Genomic DNA, 19,965 nt, shown 5'->3' with positions numbered 1-19,965 from the left:
CAAAAATGTATGTCTCAACAAAGGAGAATAACATTTGAGCACGACTTTAATCAAACCAAAAACTAGCAGGAGCAACGCTACTTCTGTGACCTAGTTTACAGCTGTCTAATGCTGTCACACCAGAGAGTTGTTCCAGCGTTGGGGTGTGTATGAGCAGGGGATGTTGTCCGCTGGATACTGGGGACCAGAGTGCGTGGCCTCACTGAAGGCCCCCCAAATCTGTGTTGCTATTGCCATTTGAGCGGCGAGCTCTTGGCCAGAATGAGAAGCAAGTGAGAGGTGAGCCAACAAACTCAGATGGTGATGACCTGCGGGAGATGAGAATTCAGGAGGAACTGGATGAACCGGGTTTAGAGTCTGCAGAGGGCTCAACGAAGCATGGGCGTGTGATTTTTAACAGGCTCCTGGCTGATATGTTTCAGACTGAGAGCGTCATGTTTTGTTTGTTTATGCATGTTTATGATGGCTCTACAGTACTACGCTGTTGCCGAAAATATGATCAACGCCGATAACGTTTATGTGTGTTTATGTCAAACAAAGGGTGCGTGTGTCTCCAGTCAAAATGCTGAAAAGAACATACTTTGTGAGGTCATCATAGAACAGAACAGCAGATGATTATTAGCGTGTTCCTTTCCCTGCAGTAAATCCACCAAGTGTTGGGATGGGACCCATGACCTGACCCTCCTGGTAAAACAGAGCCACGCTCACATGTTCCGGATCAGAGAAATACAGAGGCGTAGCGGGCTTTCTCAGGATGATCTTATGCTTCTGGAAAAAAAAGACTGTGGTCTGTTTGGCGTGAATGAAAACCAAATAGTAGTTGCCAATGAGGAGCCATTCATTTTTCTGTTAAAGTCTGTATGGCTGAATACAGCAGTGACATCACTTAGTGGGGAGGGGGCCATCAGGTCCAAATACTGTCTCTCCCTCTCTCTATCTCTCTCTCTCTCTGCTGCTCATCCCAATGTCTTATCACCCGACATTCCAGAGAAAGTGTCTGCTGATGACTTGAAGAGGCAGTAAATATAAACTCGTGATCGGGAAGGCGGAAGACAGTGTTTGTGAAGATTAGTGTGAGTGGTCTATGGCTAAAAAAAGACCTTTCCTTTCAGTGTACGCTGATGCATTTATCAACAAAAGCACGGCTGTCTTGACGAAAATGATCTGCTCATGCACAAATAGATTTACACGTGTATCAAGACAAAGGGCAATAAATACTCTAGTGAAAGCATTGTACCGTTATAAGCAAGTACTACCATACTGACAACATGCAAACACGTCGTGGAACTGGATAAGGAGATTAAGGCTTTAAGGATTAAGTTGGTAAAATGCTGAACCTGCTGCCTAAATAACACGATTTAAACATGACAGGCTTCAACATCAACAAACCATCACGACAATCATCAATCTTGCATCAGATTTATTTTTAAAAACCTTAGGAAACAGGAATGAGACAAGGAGTAAAAGGCAGAGAATGATCCGTGTCCCAGGCTAAAAATGGCATCACCATGTTCAGATTCCCAACCCTGAAACCATCAGATACCTGGTGGAGCTCTGAGATGATCAGGGACAGTTATGTCACATTAAATTCCTGCCTTTTCGATCCATATCCACACAGCACTTAAGAGCTGGCTGATATAAGTTGCCAAACCCTGTCATGCATCTGTCTAAGCGGTTGCTTGTCACGGCAGTGAACAAATAAGACTCGAACGCGTTTCCCTGTGGTGAACCAGCGGTCCTGCAGGTCAGTCCTGTGTGTGGAATATTCCAGAATGTCAGCGAGCGATCTCGAGCGCGCAGCACACCAGGGTGTGTTTGAGGGCCTATAAATAACCCATCTGACGGAGGTGAACCAAGAGACGTGTCAATTTTCACCCTTCATACTTTCTTCGCAGCCCAGTCGGGATGGGTTGGGGTGACACACGACGTTTGAGAGAGGGAGGTGATATCAACGCCCTCTTGACCCGTCAATGGCGGAGTCACCCGCGTGGGGACGTGAAGCGCAAGAAAAAGCAGGGCCTCGCTGGTGTTCACCGAGCTCTTCCGCGACTACATCGTCCTCATCAAGCAAAAAAACGGTGGCGCACTGTACAATACAAGTCTCCTCCGACAAAGATCCACCGTCTTCAGTTTGATCCGATTTAACGGAGACAAGTTGGTGTGGTCCGGCCTGCGGCAGGAGACAACATCGAGCCGAAGCACAGCCGTTCATCTATTGCACTGACACGGAGCAGGGCTGCATTCCACATGACCATATATGGTAGTGTGGGGGAGCCGCGGTTCGCTCAGGCTGCCATGGCAACCGTCCAGTGGCGCGAGGAGAGACGGCAGATCCGTCCTCCCCGCCTCTGCTCTCTTGCTGCTGCGTTGCTTATCCCCACGTCTCATGCGACGTTCAAAACTCTCCTTCTGAACCTTCGATGTGGCGCTCGTCAAAATGTGGAGTATGGTGCGATGTCATGCCGCGATTTGCCCACTGAGGCTCGCGTGTTTTTCGAGGCGTTGACATGACCTCACCCTGTTGTGGCGCAGCAACATTTCACAGCTCAGTCCCTCCTTTGTGTGTGTGTGTGTGTGAGAAGGAGCCATTTTGAGTGAGAGAAGAGCAGAGAAACACTGAGCAGGTCTAGTGTGCAACACCACCCAACAAGTCTGGACAAAAGGGAGCCATGAAAATACGAGAATCCTCTTTTATAAAGCACGTTTCAGACTTGGATTACATGTTTTGAACTGTAAGTTCACAGTATAAATGTCTAAGTGAAAAAACGAATTGTGCTGTTGTTGTTGTCCATGTGTGTCCTTCAACCGACTCTTACATCTATATTTTTATTAACCGTCGAAATAGAAGTCTCCATAGTGACACATTGTGAGAGGACTTGCTCGAGTCGTGTCAGAGCACATATTTTGCATATTTGCCCTGACAGATGGTGCTTGAAGATTCATACTGACTGCTCAAAGGCAACAGCAATCTTGGATCAATAAAAAAAATGAGGTTCATTTTTAGTACTAATGGATTCCTTCCTTGGCAGGAGACCCACTTCTTGCTTAGGACAATATTAGAAGATCTGACGATGGACTCGGAAACAGTCCTAACTTGGATTTCAGGCCTGTTGACTGCGTATAACAAAAGCATTGAGGTAAATACTTTTACATATTTCCCTCCAATCGTGTAATGTAAATCATTTGTCAAAGAATTTGTGAATAAATAATTTCATTATTACCTGTGGCGGCCTTGATTTCAATGTCACCTTGTGGCACGGTCAAGCAATTTAGAAAACATTCAGAATAAGCACATCCAACGTGCCTGAAGGTGCCACCACACTTGAAGGCATCAGAGAGAGCTGTAAGAAATACTGGTGTGGAGAGCCATTAATCAAAGTGAATGAGCAGTCACTCAAAACGTGATGGAAATCTCACCATTGACATACATGAAATAAAAGGCAGATTCATCTTAAACAGTAATCCTGTAGTCACGTCACCACACCAGTGAACACAGTACAATAAAACACAAAAACTAATAGTTAATTGAAACACCAAACAATGTTTAATAACAAATACTGCATGCCTGTATTCACATCAAATTGCAAAATGTATTATAAAAAGATTTGGACTTACTTCTCTACCTACAAGGCCACAAGAGCCATTGGAATAACACTTTTGTGACTGTATCTGTATCCCTCCACCTCTCTAACATCACCTCAGCTGTTTATTCAGCACCTTTTTGTTTTCTTCACTTTTACATATTATATATGGTTGTGCCGTGACCTAGTTGAGACAAATTCCAGGCAGAGGAGGAAAAAAAAGGCTCAAAATGTCAGAGTGTTACATCCAGCACATTCTCTTCCTTCTTCTCAATCCTTTCAAAGGAGCAATCATAGATTTATATAGTCCGTGAGAGGTGAGGAAATCAAGTGTAAGATCCCTTTGGAACAAAGGAAACCCCATTTAGGCCATTCAGTCCTGTGCTAAGGAAAATGGCTGCCGAGCTCACGGCCCCTGTCTCTGCTCTGTGGTGAGCGAGTCCTGCGCCGCGCCTCTAATAGCAGTCGGCTCCTCTGCCGCCTGCGCGCTGATTGGTCCGCCGAGCTGCTGCTGTTAACCAGCCAAATGCCCGACCACTGCAAAAACACCAACAATTTCAGACAAAAACGCGTTTATCCTTGCCTTTCAAATTACACGCAAAACCTCAAAATAGGGCGATTTAAAGAATGTTCGTAAAAACTAGAAATGAACGGCGGTTTGGCACTATTTTAGTTCACAGTCGAAGGGATTTATTTACATTATTGTAACGAGGAAGTGCAGATAGTTTCCGATGCTTCTCTGACCGACGCGTATTGTTATTAGATACGCTTATGATCTAAAAACAGCGATCGGCGTACACTCGTCTATGTGTGTAATTAAATGAGCCCGAATACATTAATACATACATGAATGGGAAATGAGGTTTTAGGTATATGTTTACAGATTATTAAACATTTTATGGCATTAATTCGTTAAATATGTGGAGTATATTTATTCCCTCCATGTACAGTCACTGTTTGTCAGTTAGGTAAATGCAAACAGCCGATTCCACATATACATATTTGGTCTCAAAATACATCATTCATCGAGTTTGAAAAATCATATGTAGTTTCAGTGTCATGTTTACTTAAAATTTCAAGAGCAGTGACGTGTCGACGTACGGATTCTTGGTAAACGAGAAGAACCGTTTTGTGACGAAAGTGCGGTTGAGCAGAAAGACGGGCAAGCCTAGCGGTGTATTGTGGGAGAGACAGAAGCTACAGAGCAGGCACACAATATGTGTTGGCTCTCGCAGAAAAAGGAGGCAGTATTCTTCAAGCTTAACCATGTAATGTGAGCGGCGTAAGGAAGGCGATTTTATATTTCCACCGATTCATGAAAGAATCCCTCGATCGGCTGAATCATGTCCAAGCCGGGAGAGAGGAACAAATTGAACGAAGACCATGGCAGAAAGCAGAGTTCAAGTAAGCTTGTTCTTTTTCCTCTTTCTCCAGCTCTCCCAGTGCCTGTTTGCCCCTCACTGTGACAGACATGTCGCTCTCTTTCACCAGCAAAGTCATGCATGTGTGCTGGTGTGCTTGTTTGAAAGTGTCGGAGGCTATTGACGGGGCCGCTGGAAGCGTTGACTCACGCCAGCTCCTCTCTCCGTGTCGCTGCTGCCTGTCGTTCCAGGTCTGGCGAACGGCATGGACACTCATCCCGGCTGCGGCTCGGCGGATAAGCGGAATCACCACTGGAGAAGTTACAAGTTGATCATCGACCCGGCGCTGAAGAAAGGATCGCACAAAGTCTATCGCTACGATGGACACACTTTCAGCACGCCTGTAAGTCCCCTGCTGCGGGGATCGCTTCCGACCGTCACTCGGTCGCCGGTCTCCATGCTGCGATACGCGGCGATACCCGGACGTTGTTAAGCATAAGCTGGACATCAGTTCCAATACCTTCGAAATCCCACCATAATGAGTGGAGTGTGCGAGATATGAGCCACAGAAACCTATCGCCTTTCTCCCTACGCAGAACCCGGGGATACCACCGGTGGACCTGGTTCGGGACCCGCGAATCGGTCGGCTCTGGACCAAGTATAAGGAAACGGACTTGCCCGTGCCGAAATTCAAGGTATCAACTTATGGCTGAGTGGTTCTGACAGCGTGTGGAACCGAGGGGCTGTCAGAACTTCCAGACACACCCCCTAACTCATGATCACTATTTGAAAGAAAGCTGTCGCTGCTCGTGTCTTTGCGATCTCATTCATTTGAAAAGTCGGTGCAAACTCCACTCCTTTGTAGTAGTGTGCAGCGAATCTAACTTCCCTCCCTTTCTTCCCTCAGATCGACGAGTTCTACATCGGTTCGGTTCCCCCCAAAGAAGTGACGTTCGCTCGACTCAACGACAACATCAGGGAAGGATTTCTTACCGACATGTGCAAAAAATTCGGAGACATCGAGGAGGTGGAGATTGTTTATAATCCGAAGAATAAAAAGCACTTGGGGATCGCGAAAGTTGTTTTTGAGAACGTCAAAGCAGCTAAAGTGGCGGTGCAGTCACTGCACAACACGTCTGTTATGGGAAACATCATCCACGTGGAGCTGGACCCAAAAGGTAAACACGCTGATTCAGAATGAATCACGTGACTGCTGGAACTACGATGCACTTTCTCATTCTGCACGTTGTTGTCTCGTGTCACGGATGCTTGACAGCAACATGACACATAAACAAGTTGCTTAGAAACGTGTTAATTGAATTTGATTGAACGTTTGCTGGATCCCACAAGGACAGCTAAGGGTGATTACTTTTCCCTCTGTGCCTAGTTTCAGTTTAGCAGCCAAACACATGCACCTGTCTGCGCTGGGAGGTGAAATAAGGACTTCAATTGTTCTACTTATTCCTATTCTTTTTGTTTTCGGATCTTTTCCTTGGTTCCTGTTAGATCAGGACATTTCTCCATAGTTCTGCATGTGAAGCATTCTCAACATCACTGAGTACAAATTCGCTTTTATATGAAATCCTTGATCATGACTATCATATTGTCTTTACTAATCATTCAACCACGGCCTGTTTTTATTTGATGGTAATCGTGTATCGTGTGTGCTAGTATTGCTTATCTGTTGCTGGTTTTTGGAGAACCCCGAACTGACCCTGACTTTATGACCTGCAACTGAAGATAGGGAATGGGTTGTCTCCTGACTCGGCTTTTCTCATTACAAATGTTTTGAGTAAATGCTACTGAAGCAATGTGCTGTCATTTGAACCCAAATAGAAGAAAAGGAGAAGTACAAACTTTGTTGGATCCAGTCAGATTTCAGCAGACATGATTTTGTCTCATTTATAATGTTATTTAAAGTGTAAATCTCTTATTTCTGTTGTATGTGTTATTGGCCATAATTGTACACTTCCATTACAAATCAGTTGTTACGTTTTTGCTCAGGTGAGAACCGACTCAGGTACTTCCAGCTTCTGATGAATGGCAGCTACACTCCGCGGACCCTCCCTGTTGGTGGTGAGGCACCCCGAGAGGTGTCTCCTCGAAGACTAGCGGAGGCTTTACTGGTAATTCACAGCTGTTTGTTGCAGCCTCTTTACTTGAACATTAGTTGTCTCTCTATGTATGAGTCATTCTCTATGCAACATTGCTACATTTTCCCCCCCAAAATCTCATATAAAACCATGTTTCCAATCTGACATCTTTTCTCATAGGCGTGCGAGCCCATCCGCAGATTGTCTGAGAGCAGTTTGTCTGCCACCGGAGCCGCCGTACCACCCAGCAGTTCCAACACGCCGCTGTCCCTGGAGACCGGCTACTCCAGCATAAGGCAGGACACCCCACAGTCCCAGGGAACGCCTCACACCCCTCGACAGACTGGAACCCCCTTTTCTCAAGACTCTAACTACTCCAGTCGGCAGTCTACACCCGCGTACCAGTCGAGCCGGCCTGAGAGCTCAGGATCGTACAAATCCCGACGCCATGAGAGCAAGTTTCAGGACGCGTACAACCGAAGACCCGAGCGACCGCAATACCGCAGCAACATGTTTCGTGGGACGACGTCAGAGCAGACTGCCTTTAAACAGCATCAGCTCACACCGCCTGAACCTCCTCCTTCCACACCATCCTTCAATTACGCTGCCCCCCCTCCTGCAACGCCAAACTTCAAGTCTGCCTTTTCACCCTACCAACCACCTCTGCCCCCTGCTTTTCCCACTTCGGACCCTGCCTACCATCATCCTGCTCAAAGGGAGAGCGATTACCTCCGGCCACCTCAGCCGCCCCTGGCTGCTGCTCCTGATTTTATGCCTCCTAAGGACAGACCAGAGACTCCTCCAATACCAGAGCCCCCTCCAGAGCCTGTACCACAACCCACTACTCCTCCTCCCCAAACCCCAGAACACTGTCCCTCGCCTGGTTCTCCCACATTAGATCCGGAGCGCAATAGTCTGGATTCCCGCATTGAAATGCTCCTCAAGGAAAAACGAACAAAACTGTTGCCGTTCCTGGCAGAACGAGACTCGGACACAGAGGTACAGATGGAGGGAAGTCCGATTTCCTCCTCGTCATCTCAGCTGTCCCCAGTTCCGCCTTACACAGGTGGGTCACAAGGTAGCTTGCAAAATTCTCGACCTTCTAGCACTGGTTTGGAAGACATTAGCCCGACACCACTGCCGGAGTCTGAAGATGAAGATCCAGTCCGGGGGACTGCCTCCCTGTTAAAGAGGGTGGGCTCGCCCACTCTTGACAAGAAAAGCAACAGCGACCTCAGAGATGGACACAATCAGGTCCACAGTCCCACAGACAAGATGGAGATGGTGAGTTGCATCTTGGTATACTGACATTATAATCCTGGCTACTGTCACATCACTCATCTAGTTCTACTGGCTTGGTCTTCAGAAAACTGCTCTTATCCACCTGCTACTATTTGGATGTCCAACATAACTGAACAAAATATAAGAAAATCAGCAATCTTTTGACCAGGGCCACAGTGGACCAATCACCTTTTCACCAATCACTTGTCCAAAGACCGTAATCGATTCTGGTGGGGTTTATCCCTGCTGACTCCTGATTGGTTAACCTGCATGCGCTGGTTTGGTTGGGACAAAATCCTGCACCTACCGCAGCTCTTTTGTGGATCAATTTGAGACCTCTGCAATAGAGCCCGGGGTGGCTAAGTCAATCGTGCCACTGGCCAATACATTAAACATTGAAAATATGTATTTATTCGACAGCTCAAGACTAGAACATGAGTGTCGCAACAGACACTTCTCATCTCCAGAAAAACAACCCGTCTAAGTGTGGACCGTGTTCTCGTCGTGGGTCACAATAGCGACATGAAATGCATCTAAGTTTTGGTGCACGTTACATTTATATTAATTCTGTTGTATTCTTTTGTGTGCTGCATAAGATTAATACAAGTTACTGCATTCAGTCTGGGCTTCCAAATACATGTATTTAAACATTAAAGTTTACTTGGAGTTAAACAGTGAAAGTCGCCCCATGTCACGACTGCCCAAGTTCTTATTTCCTCTTGTCCTTTGTTGTTACATGTGTCTGATGTTTACTCACAGCTTTTTCACAAATGACACACAGGAAGTGAGATCAGATACAGGTTATATCTAGTGGTAAATGTCCATTCCGTTTTGTCCTCATCATAGTCCAGTCTTAAATGTCTTTTAGCGTGCAAGCGGTGAAACGCATAAGTTTCCTTTTTCACGTCCATTAGAGGAAAACACACTTTGGCAGTTGGCCTCATTCAGAAAAGCACTTCCTGGTTGTGCAAAGCCTCTCTGCTGTGATTGGCTGCGACAGAGTGTGGATCACATTTCAAGTTATCACAAAGCAAACACTGCAAAACAGGTCATCTGTCTACTAGCACCACTCCCTGGCTGCGTTCGCTCAATCCGACCCTTCCACAGGTGTATCAGGCATCTTGTTCAGAAAGGCATTACTTTTGCTTTTTTTTTCTTCTTTCATTTTAATGAAGTCTGTTGAGTTTTTAGATTTGTGTTTAGTAGCAACGCATGTCCCAATAGCTTAGAGGCATGTTCACCTGATGTTGGGGTTGTTGGGTTTGACTGGCTGTCTGTACACTAAACTTTGGTCCTAGAGTAATTGATTACTTGTTCTTAAGATTGTAATCTGAAATTGTTATGATGGTCGTTTCACGGAAGTCAGTGACAACAAAGACACTGTATACACCAAAGCATCAGCAAAAAAAAAGGCTATCAAACAGCACAAGACAAATAAATAAATGCCCATAATATATAAACAAACATCATGACAAAATTAATAAAATATAAGTAACGCTATGTAAATAAATAGATAATGATAAAGTATATAAATAATAAATTGAATGACAGTGAATAGTGGTGATCTGTTTCCTAGTGAGTGAAAATGCTGTCCTTCTCACACGCACCACAAAGTGACACACAGGTGTTCAAGATCAGGATTTTGCGATGTGTGTTGAGCATGTTCAATGGTCACTGGCATTTGTTGGGATCTTTCCCACCTGCCCAAAGGTTAATTGGAGCTGTAAGCATTATTGCTACAGCATGTGTGTCCTGTGATGAAGGGCGAGCAGCAGCACCTGCCCCCTCCACTGTGAGACCCTTTTATTGCTCTGCTCCAACAGTACTGGCCCCTATGCCTCTTTATAGAGTGTCGTCTTTCCCACTGATTTACTTTAAAACGTGACTTCTCGCTGGTGCATTTTCTGGTTAAAGAGAAAGGTGTGATTTCTCTGAGGTTGTGACTCAAAATGTTAAATCTGGAACAACACTAGTTTTGGATTGGGGGGCTTTAAAGGACAGCAAAGTTGACTTACAGTGGGAATTTCTAGACCGGTTTCGCGTCCATGACATGAGTCAGTTTAGAATGTACAAGCTGTTCGGAAGAGAAGAAAAAAGGTCCTGAGATTAGAGGTGGGGCTGGAAGATGGCTCCATCAGAGAGTGTTAGAATTAATGAAGTCTCCGTAACGGAGTGCAGTGATTTCAGGCAGGTTCGGGATTGACATCTTTCTCAGTTCTGTAAGTTCATGGTGAGAAAAGTGGCAAATCATGTAAAGAAAGCGTGAAAAGTCGAGGAAAACCTGCTCCGAAGCCTTTACCACAGTGAAGTCAGTGATGAGTAACACGGCAGCAAGTGCTTTTAAACTTACCTCTTCTGTTTTTTTTGTTTTTTTTTTTAACAGAGTCATCAGTCTTCTGGAGAAGACATGGAAATTTCTGAGGACGAGATGCCGGGGACTCCCATCACCAGCGGGGACTGTAGCAAAGGCATCGTCGTGAACTCTGCAGTGTCCCCTATGCAGACCATGACCCTGACTCATCCTGGCTACGCCCACCTGGCACACCCGGGCGGCTTCCCACTATCCCATCATCACCTCGCCACACATTCTGCTGTCCCTGGACATCCCCACCTGGCAGGCCACCCTGGCGTCCCCCACCACATGCTGCCACACATGGGCCACTACCCGCCCAGCATGATCCCTATGGTACAAATGGACCTCATGACCTGCCTGCGGTGGGAACAGTGGAGCACAGTCCCCATGTCATTTCAGATGCAGCAGCAGATGTTGAGTCGCATGGCTCAGACCAGGGGCCCTTATCCCTATCCCCCTTTTATGGACGGTACTGCATCAGGTCCATTTCCCGGGCCTTACCCGCATATGTCCATGGGGGCTTCAGTTGGCACTGGGGTGCCTGGACAACAGTGGCAGCACCCCAGCATGCCAGAGTTCAACCCTGCAGTTCCCCCACCTGGATACGACACTAAAAAAGACGACCCTCATAAAGCCACAGTGGATGGAGTTCTGCAGGTCATTGTCCAGGAACTGAAGGCCATCATGAAGAGAGACCTCAACAGGAAGATGGTGGAGGTGGTGGCTTTCAGGGCCTTCGACGAGTGGTGGGAAAAGAAGGAGCACTCTGCAAAGGCAAGTCTTTCTCAGTTGTATTTCATTCCAACTTTAAGAGTGGCAGTGGACTAGGAGAGAATGACTAAGCTGAGGAATAGTTTGTTGATAGTTGAAGGTCCACGCTTCGTCTGGGTGGAAAATTGGTCTTCAATGCTCACTTGCTAATAAGATAAAAGTCAGTCTTGCATCAAAAATGGATACATTTGCAAAGAGAATGCTTTGTTGCTCTGCTTTTTTTCTTTCACACCTTTTTTTCAAACCATTTAACCGCTCTCTCTGCTCTCCTCTGAAGCACAGATGAGTCGCTACATTCTATTTGCTTGGTGTTCTGCCTTTTTCTGTGGATCAAATGTTGCAGCCCTGGTCCTTGTTTGTTTTTTGTTATCCCTGTGTATTTGTGTGACCACCTCCTTGTTTATGGGAAAGCAAGACAGATGCAGCCTTCTGTATTTTGTGTGGGAAAAGTCTGCTGAAAGTGAAGTAGCTGTCATTCTGGTAGTTTCCAGTGATCAGAAATGTATAAAGTCTGTCCTTTATTCAGGCGACGCTCACACCAGTGAAAGGTGCCGAAGGGAAGGATGAAGAAAGGCCCAAACCGAAGGAGACTATGAGCTGGAGTCTGCTGGAGAACTCGCACAAGGGCGAGAGCCTGGGCTATGAAGGCATGGGTCTGGGGATTGGGCTGCGGGGAGCCATTCGCTTGCCATCTTTCAAGGTGAGATTGTCTTGTTTGCATTTTGAAACGGCAAATTAGCGCAGCTGTGTTTTGCCTGATGCGGCTCAAACATTTGCATGTGGCGCAGGTGAAGAGGAAGGGTCCACCGGAGGCTGCCACACCGGGAGAGAGCAAGCGAGCGCGACCGTCAACACCAGTGGATGATGAACTGGAGGACGAAGGTATCGTTGGCTTGAACAAATGGTTGGATTCCTGCTGAGGCGGTTGGAAAAATGTTGACTGAAAACGGTCAAAGTTCTGCTATTCATGTGAACTGGTGGACGTTGAGATGTGGATACGATGTTTTCAGATCGGGATCGGGATCCAGCTGAGCTGCCTCTTGATGATGCCAAGCTGGACAGTGAGGGCGCGCTGGCCAAGCGGCGACACTCGCGGCCTCCTGCGCTGGACAGCGAGGGAGAGGAGGTGGCTGAAGCGTCGGAGAAAGAGGAGTCGTCCTCATGTGACCGGGATGAGGATGCACAGGTAGCGGAGGCGACGGAACGTCTGTCATCCAGCAAAGTATGTGTTGAGCCCAAGCCTCACAGAGATGCTGCTTCCTCTTTCTTAACGGAGCCACCGTTTTTCAGAGTGACGATGATGATGATGATGAGGAGGAAGGTGAGAGAGAGTCATCGAGCGACAGCGATTCATCCGATTCGTCGGACGAGGCGCGAAGTTCCTCATCTTCCAGTTCGGACTCCTCGTCGGAGAGCTCAAGCTCCTCGGAGTATGAGATGAGCTCGGATGATGAAGACAATGAAGACGAGGATGCAGCGAGTGGAGATAAGGTGGCCAAGTCATCGACGTCGTCCTCTTCTTCCTCGTCTTCTTCTGATGACGAAGAGGAGACAGCCGCAGAGTCCAGACCCTCCAGTCCTGCTGCTGAGTCAGTTGACACAGAGGACAAGCTGAGCCGCAGACACAGACCTCCGAGTCCTGAGGAGGACCAAGCGGAGGACTTCATGCCCCCGTCACCTAAAGGTGAGACCCTTTATATCATGTATCATGTAGCTCCAGCACAGCACAGGTCTCAATGAACGTCAACCAGGAGCACTGCAAACGTTTCCGACACATTTGAAATGAAGAAATATGTTGCTATGTTCAGTTGAAATGATATCATCTTCTTCTTAGTCTTCTTAGACAGAGTCAGAGAGGCCAGATTGAGATGGTTTGGACATGTACAGAGGAGAGAGAGCCAGTACATTGGTAGGAAGATGTTGAGGTTGGAACTGCCAGGCAGAAGGTGGAGAGGAAGGCCAAAGAGGAGATTGATGGAGGTGGTGAAGGAGGACATGAGGTTTGAGAGAAGAGGAAGCAGAGGACAGGGTGAAGTGGAGGAAGATGATCTGCTGTAGCCACCTCTCAAGGGAGAAGCCGAAAGAGAAAGAAGAAGAATTTAGAAGAAATTATAAGTACAGATGCATTTTGAACTGAAAGATTGAAAGGATTTGACAGAGGAATGATACGCTCAATGAAAGCTGATTGATAAAATGCAAACAGGAAGTCAACTCACGTATGGTTCTACATGTGTGTCTCCAGTCAAAGACCAGGACATTGGTGTCATTCCAGTTGTGAAGACAGAACCGCACCTCGCCAGCGTCCGGCCGCCAACCCCAACAGGTGTGCAGCTGGACAGTGACCAGGAAACCAGAAGCAAAGGTAAAGCAGAGCCAGAAGACGTACCTGTCACCCCTGGTCGCTTAGCCCCGTCCCACTTAGAGCCGAAAACGCCAGTTCCCAAAAGTTCCACTGTAATGCACCTCCCCCTCGGGACACGCCCGGCATTAGAAGGCCGCTCCCTCCTTCATCCGCCTCCCGGTCCTCTTCCTGACATCGTCCAGCGCTCCCGACTCCCCACCGATGAGGACATCCCTCGCACACCTGGCAGAGACCTCCTGGAGCGGGCCCGGAGCCTGGGCAAGTCTCAGAGCACGGACACTATGCCCATCACACCCGGCGGCGATGCGCCGCTGTCGGGCAGCAGCCTTTTGCTTAGCTCCCCTCACATTCCTGGTAGTCCGTTTTCCTACCCCGCTCAGTCTCCTGTTCTTAGTGCTGGAGTCCCCCGAACTCCAGGTCGAGACTTGACTTTCACGCCTGTCTTCCCTGATCCCGCAGCGCTGGCTCTTAATAGGAAAGTCTCCTCGGAGAGTCTGGACGAAAGACCACTGTTTAAGGAGCCACCTATCAGCACCGTGCCTAGTCAGATCCTGCCGCCCAGCAAGGAGCACACAGCCAGAGGATCTGAGCTACCCTCTGGGTTAGAGGCGGAAGCGCCGAGGTCACTGGACGGCATCTCTTCCAAGAAGAAAGCGGGACGATCCAAAGGCAAAAAGCCGCCGATCGTCTCCGCCGAGTCTTTGGACATTAAAGCTGAACCCACATCCGACATTACGCACCCGGATGTGGCCGTTCAGAGGATGTCTGGTAAGTCTCCGGATCACTCAGGTTTGGACTTTGGTTCAGTCAAGGAGGAGGCTCAAACAGTCTTGCCCGCTGAAGATGGCTTCCTGTGCTACGAAGACGAGCCTCCGGCGAAGCCCGCGCGCAGGACGCGGCGCAGCTGGGAGGAGCTGCTGCTGGACAGCCTGTCTCCCGTCACCACGCCGCCACGCTCCTACTTCAGCTCACGGAGCGAGTTCCAGGAGATGACCATTCTGTACGACATCTGGAACGAAGGCATCGACGAGGAGGACATCCGCCTCCTCCAGATCACCTACGACAAAATGCTGCAGCAGGACAACGGCTACGACTGGCTCAACGACACGCTCTGGGTCAACCATCCTCATATCCTTTACACGTTGCCATTGAGCAGCACTTCTGGTCCGTCTGTGGTCTTGTCCTTGACTCCCCTGCACCTACCAACACCCCGGCTGTCAAGAAGAAGAGGAGGGATGATGGAATGAGGGATCACATGACCGGCTGTGCCAGGAGCGAGGGATACTACAAAATCGACAAGAAGGACAAGATCAAGTATCTGCAGAGCACCAGGCTGCTGTCGGAGGAGCCGCCAGTCGACACTCAGGTGAGTTCGTCGTCGTCGTCCATGTTTGAGAATCGCCTGCCTGACGCCAACCAACCCGTCTCCCCGCAGGGTATGAGCATTCCTGCTCAAGTCCAAGTCTCCTCTCGAGCCGGTTCGGAGCGCAGATCGGAGCAGCGACGCTTGTTGTCCTCGTTCGCCTGCGACAGTGACCTTCTGAAGTTTAACCAGCTGAAGGTGATGCGCCGTGCTTAACTGACTCGCTGTGATAGATATTCACTGGACTCCAGAGACATCTAGTGGTGCCATGGAGGATAGCACCCTGACTTTTTCTGCACATATGTGTTTGTTCTGGTCTCAAATTAATATTTTTGGAGCTACTACATCATCTACAAAAGATAAGTAACTCAAAGAGTTCACTCAACTGATCTTATAAAGCGACAGGAGGGTTGTCAATAAAGTATAATGCACCACTATTGCTATTGGCAGAAACAGATGCTACTTATATATTAAGCTCCAGTGGATGGATATTGCTTTCACGATGCCAGTTCTGGGGCGCCACAGGTGACCTGTCTGAACGTGACTGATCCTGGTATTCCGCCCGTTCTTTAGTTCCGAAAGAAGAGGATTCGATTCTGCAAGTCGCACATCCACGACTGGGGTCTGTTCGCCCTGGAGCCCATCGCTGCCGACGACATGGTGATTGAGTATGTGGGTCAGAACATCAGACAGGTGAGAATTGGCACCGCTGCTTGGTTTGAAGTTAAATCAGAATCCGCTTTATTGCCATGGTCAGTGAGGATACCAACAACTAGGAACGTGCTTTGGAACAACGTGCAATCATGAAAATAACATAATAATAATAATAATAATAATAATAATAATAATAATAATAATAATAAATAAAATTTTAAAAGGAAAAGCTGAGAAATATTAGAAGGCTGTCTAGTACAGGCCTGGACAACCCATGCGGCTCTTTCCCCAGTTTCATGCGGCTCTTTGACAAATGAGCCGCATGCTATTTTGGTCAAGTTGCTGTTGAGATGATTGTTTATACAGGAAATAAGAAAGTAAGAGCTATTCCGGTTTAATGTCAAAATGTTGGTCAAAGACTTTTACTTGCATTTAACTTTGAAACATAAACAATAAACCGTGCCGCGCTTGGAGCACGGTCAATGACTTAGTCAAACAATGACTTAGTTCCATGTTTTACCTTGTCATTCCCTAAACTAAAGGTACGGCATGTGTTTCCCCTATGATTCATTGTTGATGGTGGCGAAGTCTGTTAATTCAGTGGAGTGAAGATGAGATTGTTATATACTTATTATATATGTTATTGGTGGCATGAGTCACGTAAAAAAAAATATAGGTAAAATAAATGGCGCACACATTTCTATCTACGTCGCTTCATATTTCCAGGAGGATCACGGTAAAGTGTATGGATTTTAAAAATATATGCACAAGAGACATACGCCAAATGTGAACCAGCGACCTTGTGACACACAGTGATGTGCTTTAACAGCTATACTGCCGCTAAGTCATGTGACCAGTTGTTCAGGTGAACCTTACATGTTTGTAGCATGTGGCTCTTTTCAGAGACACAGTAAAACAATGTGGCTCTGAGCCTCTGAGTGGTTGGCCACCTCTGGCTTAGTAGATCTGAATGGAGGCAAGTATCAACTCTCTCTCTCCCCCCTATCGCGTGTATATTTCCAGGCTCATAATGTGAGTTTGGTGGGAATAAAAAGACACCCTCCTCTGTCACAAGTTTAAATTCCGACTCTCACAAAGATCACAAATGGTGACTGTGAGCAGAGGAAGAGTGGTGTCTGAGCCTCTGTGACTTGCAGGTGATCGCGGACATGCGCGAGAAGCGCTACGAGGAGGAGGGCATCGGCAGCAGCTACATGTTCCGCGTGGACCACGACACCATCATCGACGCCACCAAGTGTGGAAACTTTGCCCGCTTCATCAACCACAGCTGCAACGTAAGCTCGCCGTCACACGCCGGGCTCGCCGCGGCTTGAGTCCTGACCCCTGCCGTCTCTCCCTGCAGCCCAACTGTTACGCCAAGGTGATCACGGTGGAGTCACAGAAGAAGATCGTCATCTACTCCCGGCAGCCCATCAACGTCAACGAGGAAATCACCTACGACTACAAGTTCCCCATCGAGGACGAGAAGATCCCTTGTCTGTGCGGGGCCGAGAACTGCAGGGGGACGTTGAATTAAGACGCTGTCTCCGACCTGCTCCAGATTGTTTACGATTTATGGTGCTTTCACGACACATTTCAGCGCTGCTCCCTTCCCAGAACCCGCCTCTCATTTGGTACAAACGTCAGACTCGCAAAACGATCCGAGATTTTGCTGCTTCATTCGTTCATGCAAGAGTTTCAGTGTTTTAGAGTGACGTTAAGTATTTATCATTCTCGTTCCTGTGCTGCCCCCTGCAGGCCACAGCCCATAAGTGCGACCAGTCCGACACAAAAAAACAAAAAAAAGTATTTGTGTGCCAAAATGAGAATTTAAAACGAGAATTTTAAACAAAGGCTGCCTGCTCCGCCCCTCCCCTCGGGCCTCACGTGACCACGTATTATTCCACCAGTGTTTCCCCGCTTGGGTTCGATCGACTGAGCTCTCGCAAGTATTAACCTGTTTCTGACTCCTCATCTTCCTCACCCTCCTCTTCATCACCGTCATTTGATTTCCTCACTGTTGATATTGTAAACTTGTACAGCAGATCTTTTTTAACCTTCACCACAGGGGGAACTCATTCAACACATCCGGTCCTTTTTTTAAAATCCAAGACTGAGTATTTAATTGTGTCCAGGGACGCGTCCGAGGACGGTTTATTTAAAGCTCCACTATGTACAGGAAGGCCCCGCGTCCCTACCGCAGATTGTTTCTTGTAGAAACGTCTTGTTGTTTTTCTCTCTGGGTTTTTTCTTGCCTGTTTGCTTTGTAATGCTAAAAGGTGTAAATAGTGCAACTGTGAATATTCTGAAAATATAAATATATATTTTTGTCCCCTGGTATTTGCTACTCGATCACAGAGCTATGTAAAGTCATGAAGTGAGCTTTGAGCTTGTAGCAGGATTAATCAGCTTGTGTCAAGCTGCCATCGTTTTTTTTTTTTTTTTTTATTTCTGTTGTAAATTCTATGAAAAGTTGTTTTGCGGTGTGAAGATGAAAACACAAAAAGGTGCAGAGTCAGCGCAGGAGGAGACCAAAGTCGCCTCCGGACGTCTATTTATTACATGACAAATGTATGAAAACTGGAAATAAAGCAATTTTGCATATGTCCATAAACACGACTGGGTCATGGTGTGAGAGTGCGAGGAGCGTGTGTGTGGTTGTGTGCGTGTGTGAGAGAAAAGAGACACAGACGCCAGGCTGTGACAGGAACAGGCTGCTGCCCTCCGACGGTTTGTTAGAACAAAACAAATGGAACCAATGCAAATCAATGAAAATCAGGTTTGTGGCAAAGAATGTTTTATTAGTATTAATGGTCATTTAGATTGAATTATGACGATTTCATGTTATTCAAAAGACATGCGAAATGTACATACAAATGAAGTATTATATATATATATATATATATATATATATATATATATATATATATATATATATATATATATATATATATATATATATATAGTTGTACGAAAAAGTCTGGGCACCCCTGATCATTTTCAAGATTTTCCTTCATTGGTTGTTCGGATCAGCAATTTCAGTTAAATATATCATATAGCAGACAAACACAGTGATATTTGAGAAGTGAAATGAAGTTTATAGGGCACCCCAACAGAAAAATTACATCAATATTTAGTAGATCCTCCTTTTGCAGAAAGAACAGCCTCTAAACGCTTCCTATAGCTTCCAATGAGGGTCTGGATTCTGGTTGAAGGTATTTTCGACCATTCTTCTTTACAAAACATCTCCAGTTCAGTGGACAGATTTTCAATAATATTCAGGTCTGGGGACTGAGATGGCCATTCCAGAACGTTGTACTTGGTCCTCTGCATGAAGGCCTTAGTTGAATTGGAGCAGTGTTTAGGGTCGTTGTCTTGTTGAAGTATCCAGCCCTGGTGCAACTTCAACTTTGTCACAGATTCTTGAACTTTGTTCCTAAGTATCTGCTGATACTGACTGGAATCCATGCGACCACACAGCCCTACAGCATGATGGAACCACCACCAAATTTTACTGTGGTTAACAAGTGCTTGTCTTAATCTCCCATGCAGCATCTGCTTGTGCAAAGTGCCTTGAATAGTTGAATGATGCACAGTGACACCATCTACAGCAGCATCCTGCAGATCATGTTGTAGGTCTTTGGAGCTGGTCTGTGGGTTGAGTTTGACTGTTCTCACCATCCTTGCCCTCTGCTTATCTGAGATCTTTCTTGGCCTGCCAGTCCGGGCCTGAACTAGAACTGTGCCTGTGGTCTTCCATTTCCTCACCATGTTTCTCACAGTGGAAACTGACAGTTGAAGTCTCAGAGCTAGCTTTCTGTATCCTTCCCCTAAACCATGATGCTGAACAATTGATTTCAGGTCATTTGACAGTTGTTTTGAGGCTCCCATGTTGACGCTCTTCAGAGAAGATGCAAAGAGGAGAATAACTTGCAACTTGATTGGCTTCACCTGTGTATGCAATGTAGGTCAAGGGTCAATGAGCTTACCGAACAAATTTTGTGTTCCCATAATTAGTGCTAAAGATATTCAAATCAATAAAACAACAAGGGTGCCCAAATTTCATCTTCCTCCATCTCCCCCTGTCCTCTGCTTCCTCTTCTCTCAAACCTCATGTCCTCCTTCACCACCTCCATAAACCTCCTC

General features: G+C 46.8%; 1 protein-coding gene across 6 annotated transcripts; it reads left to right on the top strand.

The window, feature by feature from the left end:
• Window positions 1-124: 124 nt before the first annotated feature.
• On the top strand, window positions 125-18,421 carry setd1ba (SET domain containing 1B, histone lysine methyltransferase a). 6 transcript variants are annotated; one of them, XM_053848124.1, is made up of 18 exons: window positions 125-279; window positions 3,030-3,137; window positions 5,194-5,345; window positions 5,539-5,637; window positions 5,850-6,120; window positions 6,947-7,068; window positions 7,216-8,319; window positions 10,700-11,443; window positions 11,967-12,140; window positions 12,229-12,322; window positions 12,451-12,662; window positions 12,731-13,124; window positions 13,683-14,930; window positions 15,002-15,168; window positions 15,238-15,363; window positions 15,739-15,858; window positions 16,977-17,114; window positions 17,183-18,421. In XM_053848124.1, the coding sequence occupies exons 3-18, from the start codon at window positions 5,208-5,210 to the stop codon at window positions 17,354-17,356; spliced, it is 5,325 nt and encodes a 1,774-aa protein (XP_053704099.1). In that variant the 5' UTR covers window positions 125-279; window positions 3,030-3,137; window positions 5,194-5,207; the 3' UTR covers window positions 17,357-18,421. The 6 variants fall into 6 exon arrangements, with proteins under 6 accessions (XP_053704099.1, XP_053704011.1, XP_053704245.1 ...); XM_053848036.1 differs by lacking the exon at window positions 125-279 and adding an exon at window positions 2,388-2,732; XM_053848270.1 differs by lacking the exons at window positions 125-279; window positions 3,030-3,137 and adding an exon at window positions 3,150-4,985 and having other exon boundaries at window positions 13,713-13,802; window positions 14,262-14,930.
• The last annotated feature ends 1,544 nt before the right edge of the window (window positions 18,422-19,965 follow it).

Source organism: Synchiropus splendidus, chromosome 1 (assembly GCF_027744825.2).
Source record: "Synchiropus splendidus isolate RoL2022-P1 chromosome 1, RoL_Sspl_1.0, whole genome shotgun sequence".
Taxonomy (NCBI): domain Eukaryota; kingdom Metazoa; phylum Chordata; class Actinopteri; order Syngnathiformes; family Callionymidae; genus Synchiropus; species Synchiropus splendidus.
This window is presented reverse-complemented; position numbering and strand designations above follow the sequence as displayed.

Bases quoted from the DNA above. Each gene is read 5' to 3' on its own strand.
- setd1ba (XM_053847870.1), top strand. From the start codon at position 4,925: ATGTCCAAGCCGGGAGAGAGGAACAAATTGAACGAAGACCATGGCAGA. The intron at 5,638-5,849 runs GTATCAACTTAT...TTCTTCCCTCAG, and splicing joins TGCCCGTGCCGAAATTCAAG to ATCGACGAGTTCTACATCGG. The intron at 15,364-15,738 runs GTGATGCGCCGT...CCCGTTCTTTAG, and splicing joins TGAAGTTTAACCAGCTGAAG to TTCCGAAAGAAGAGGATTCG.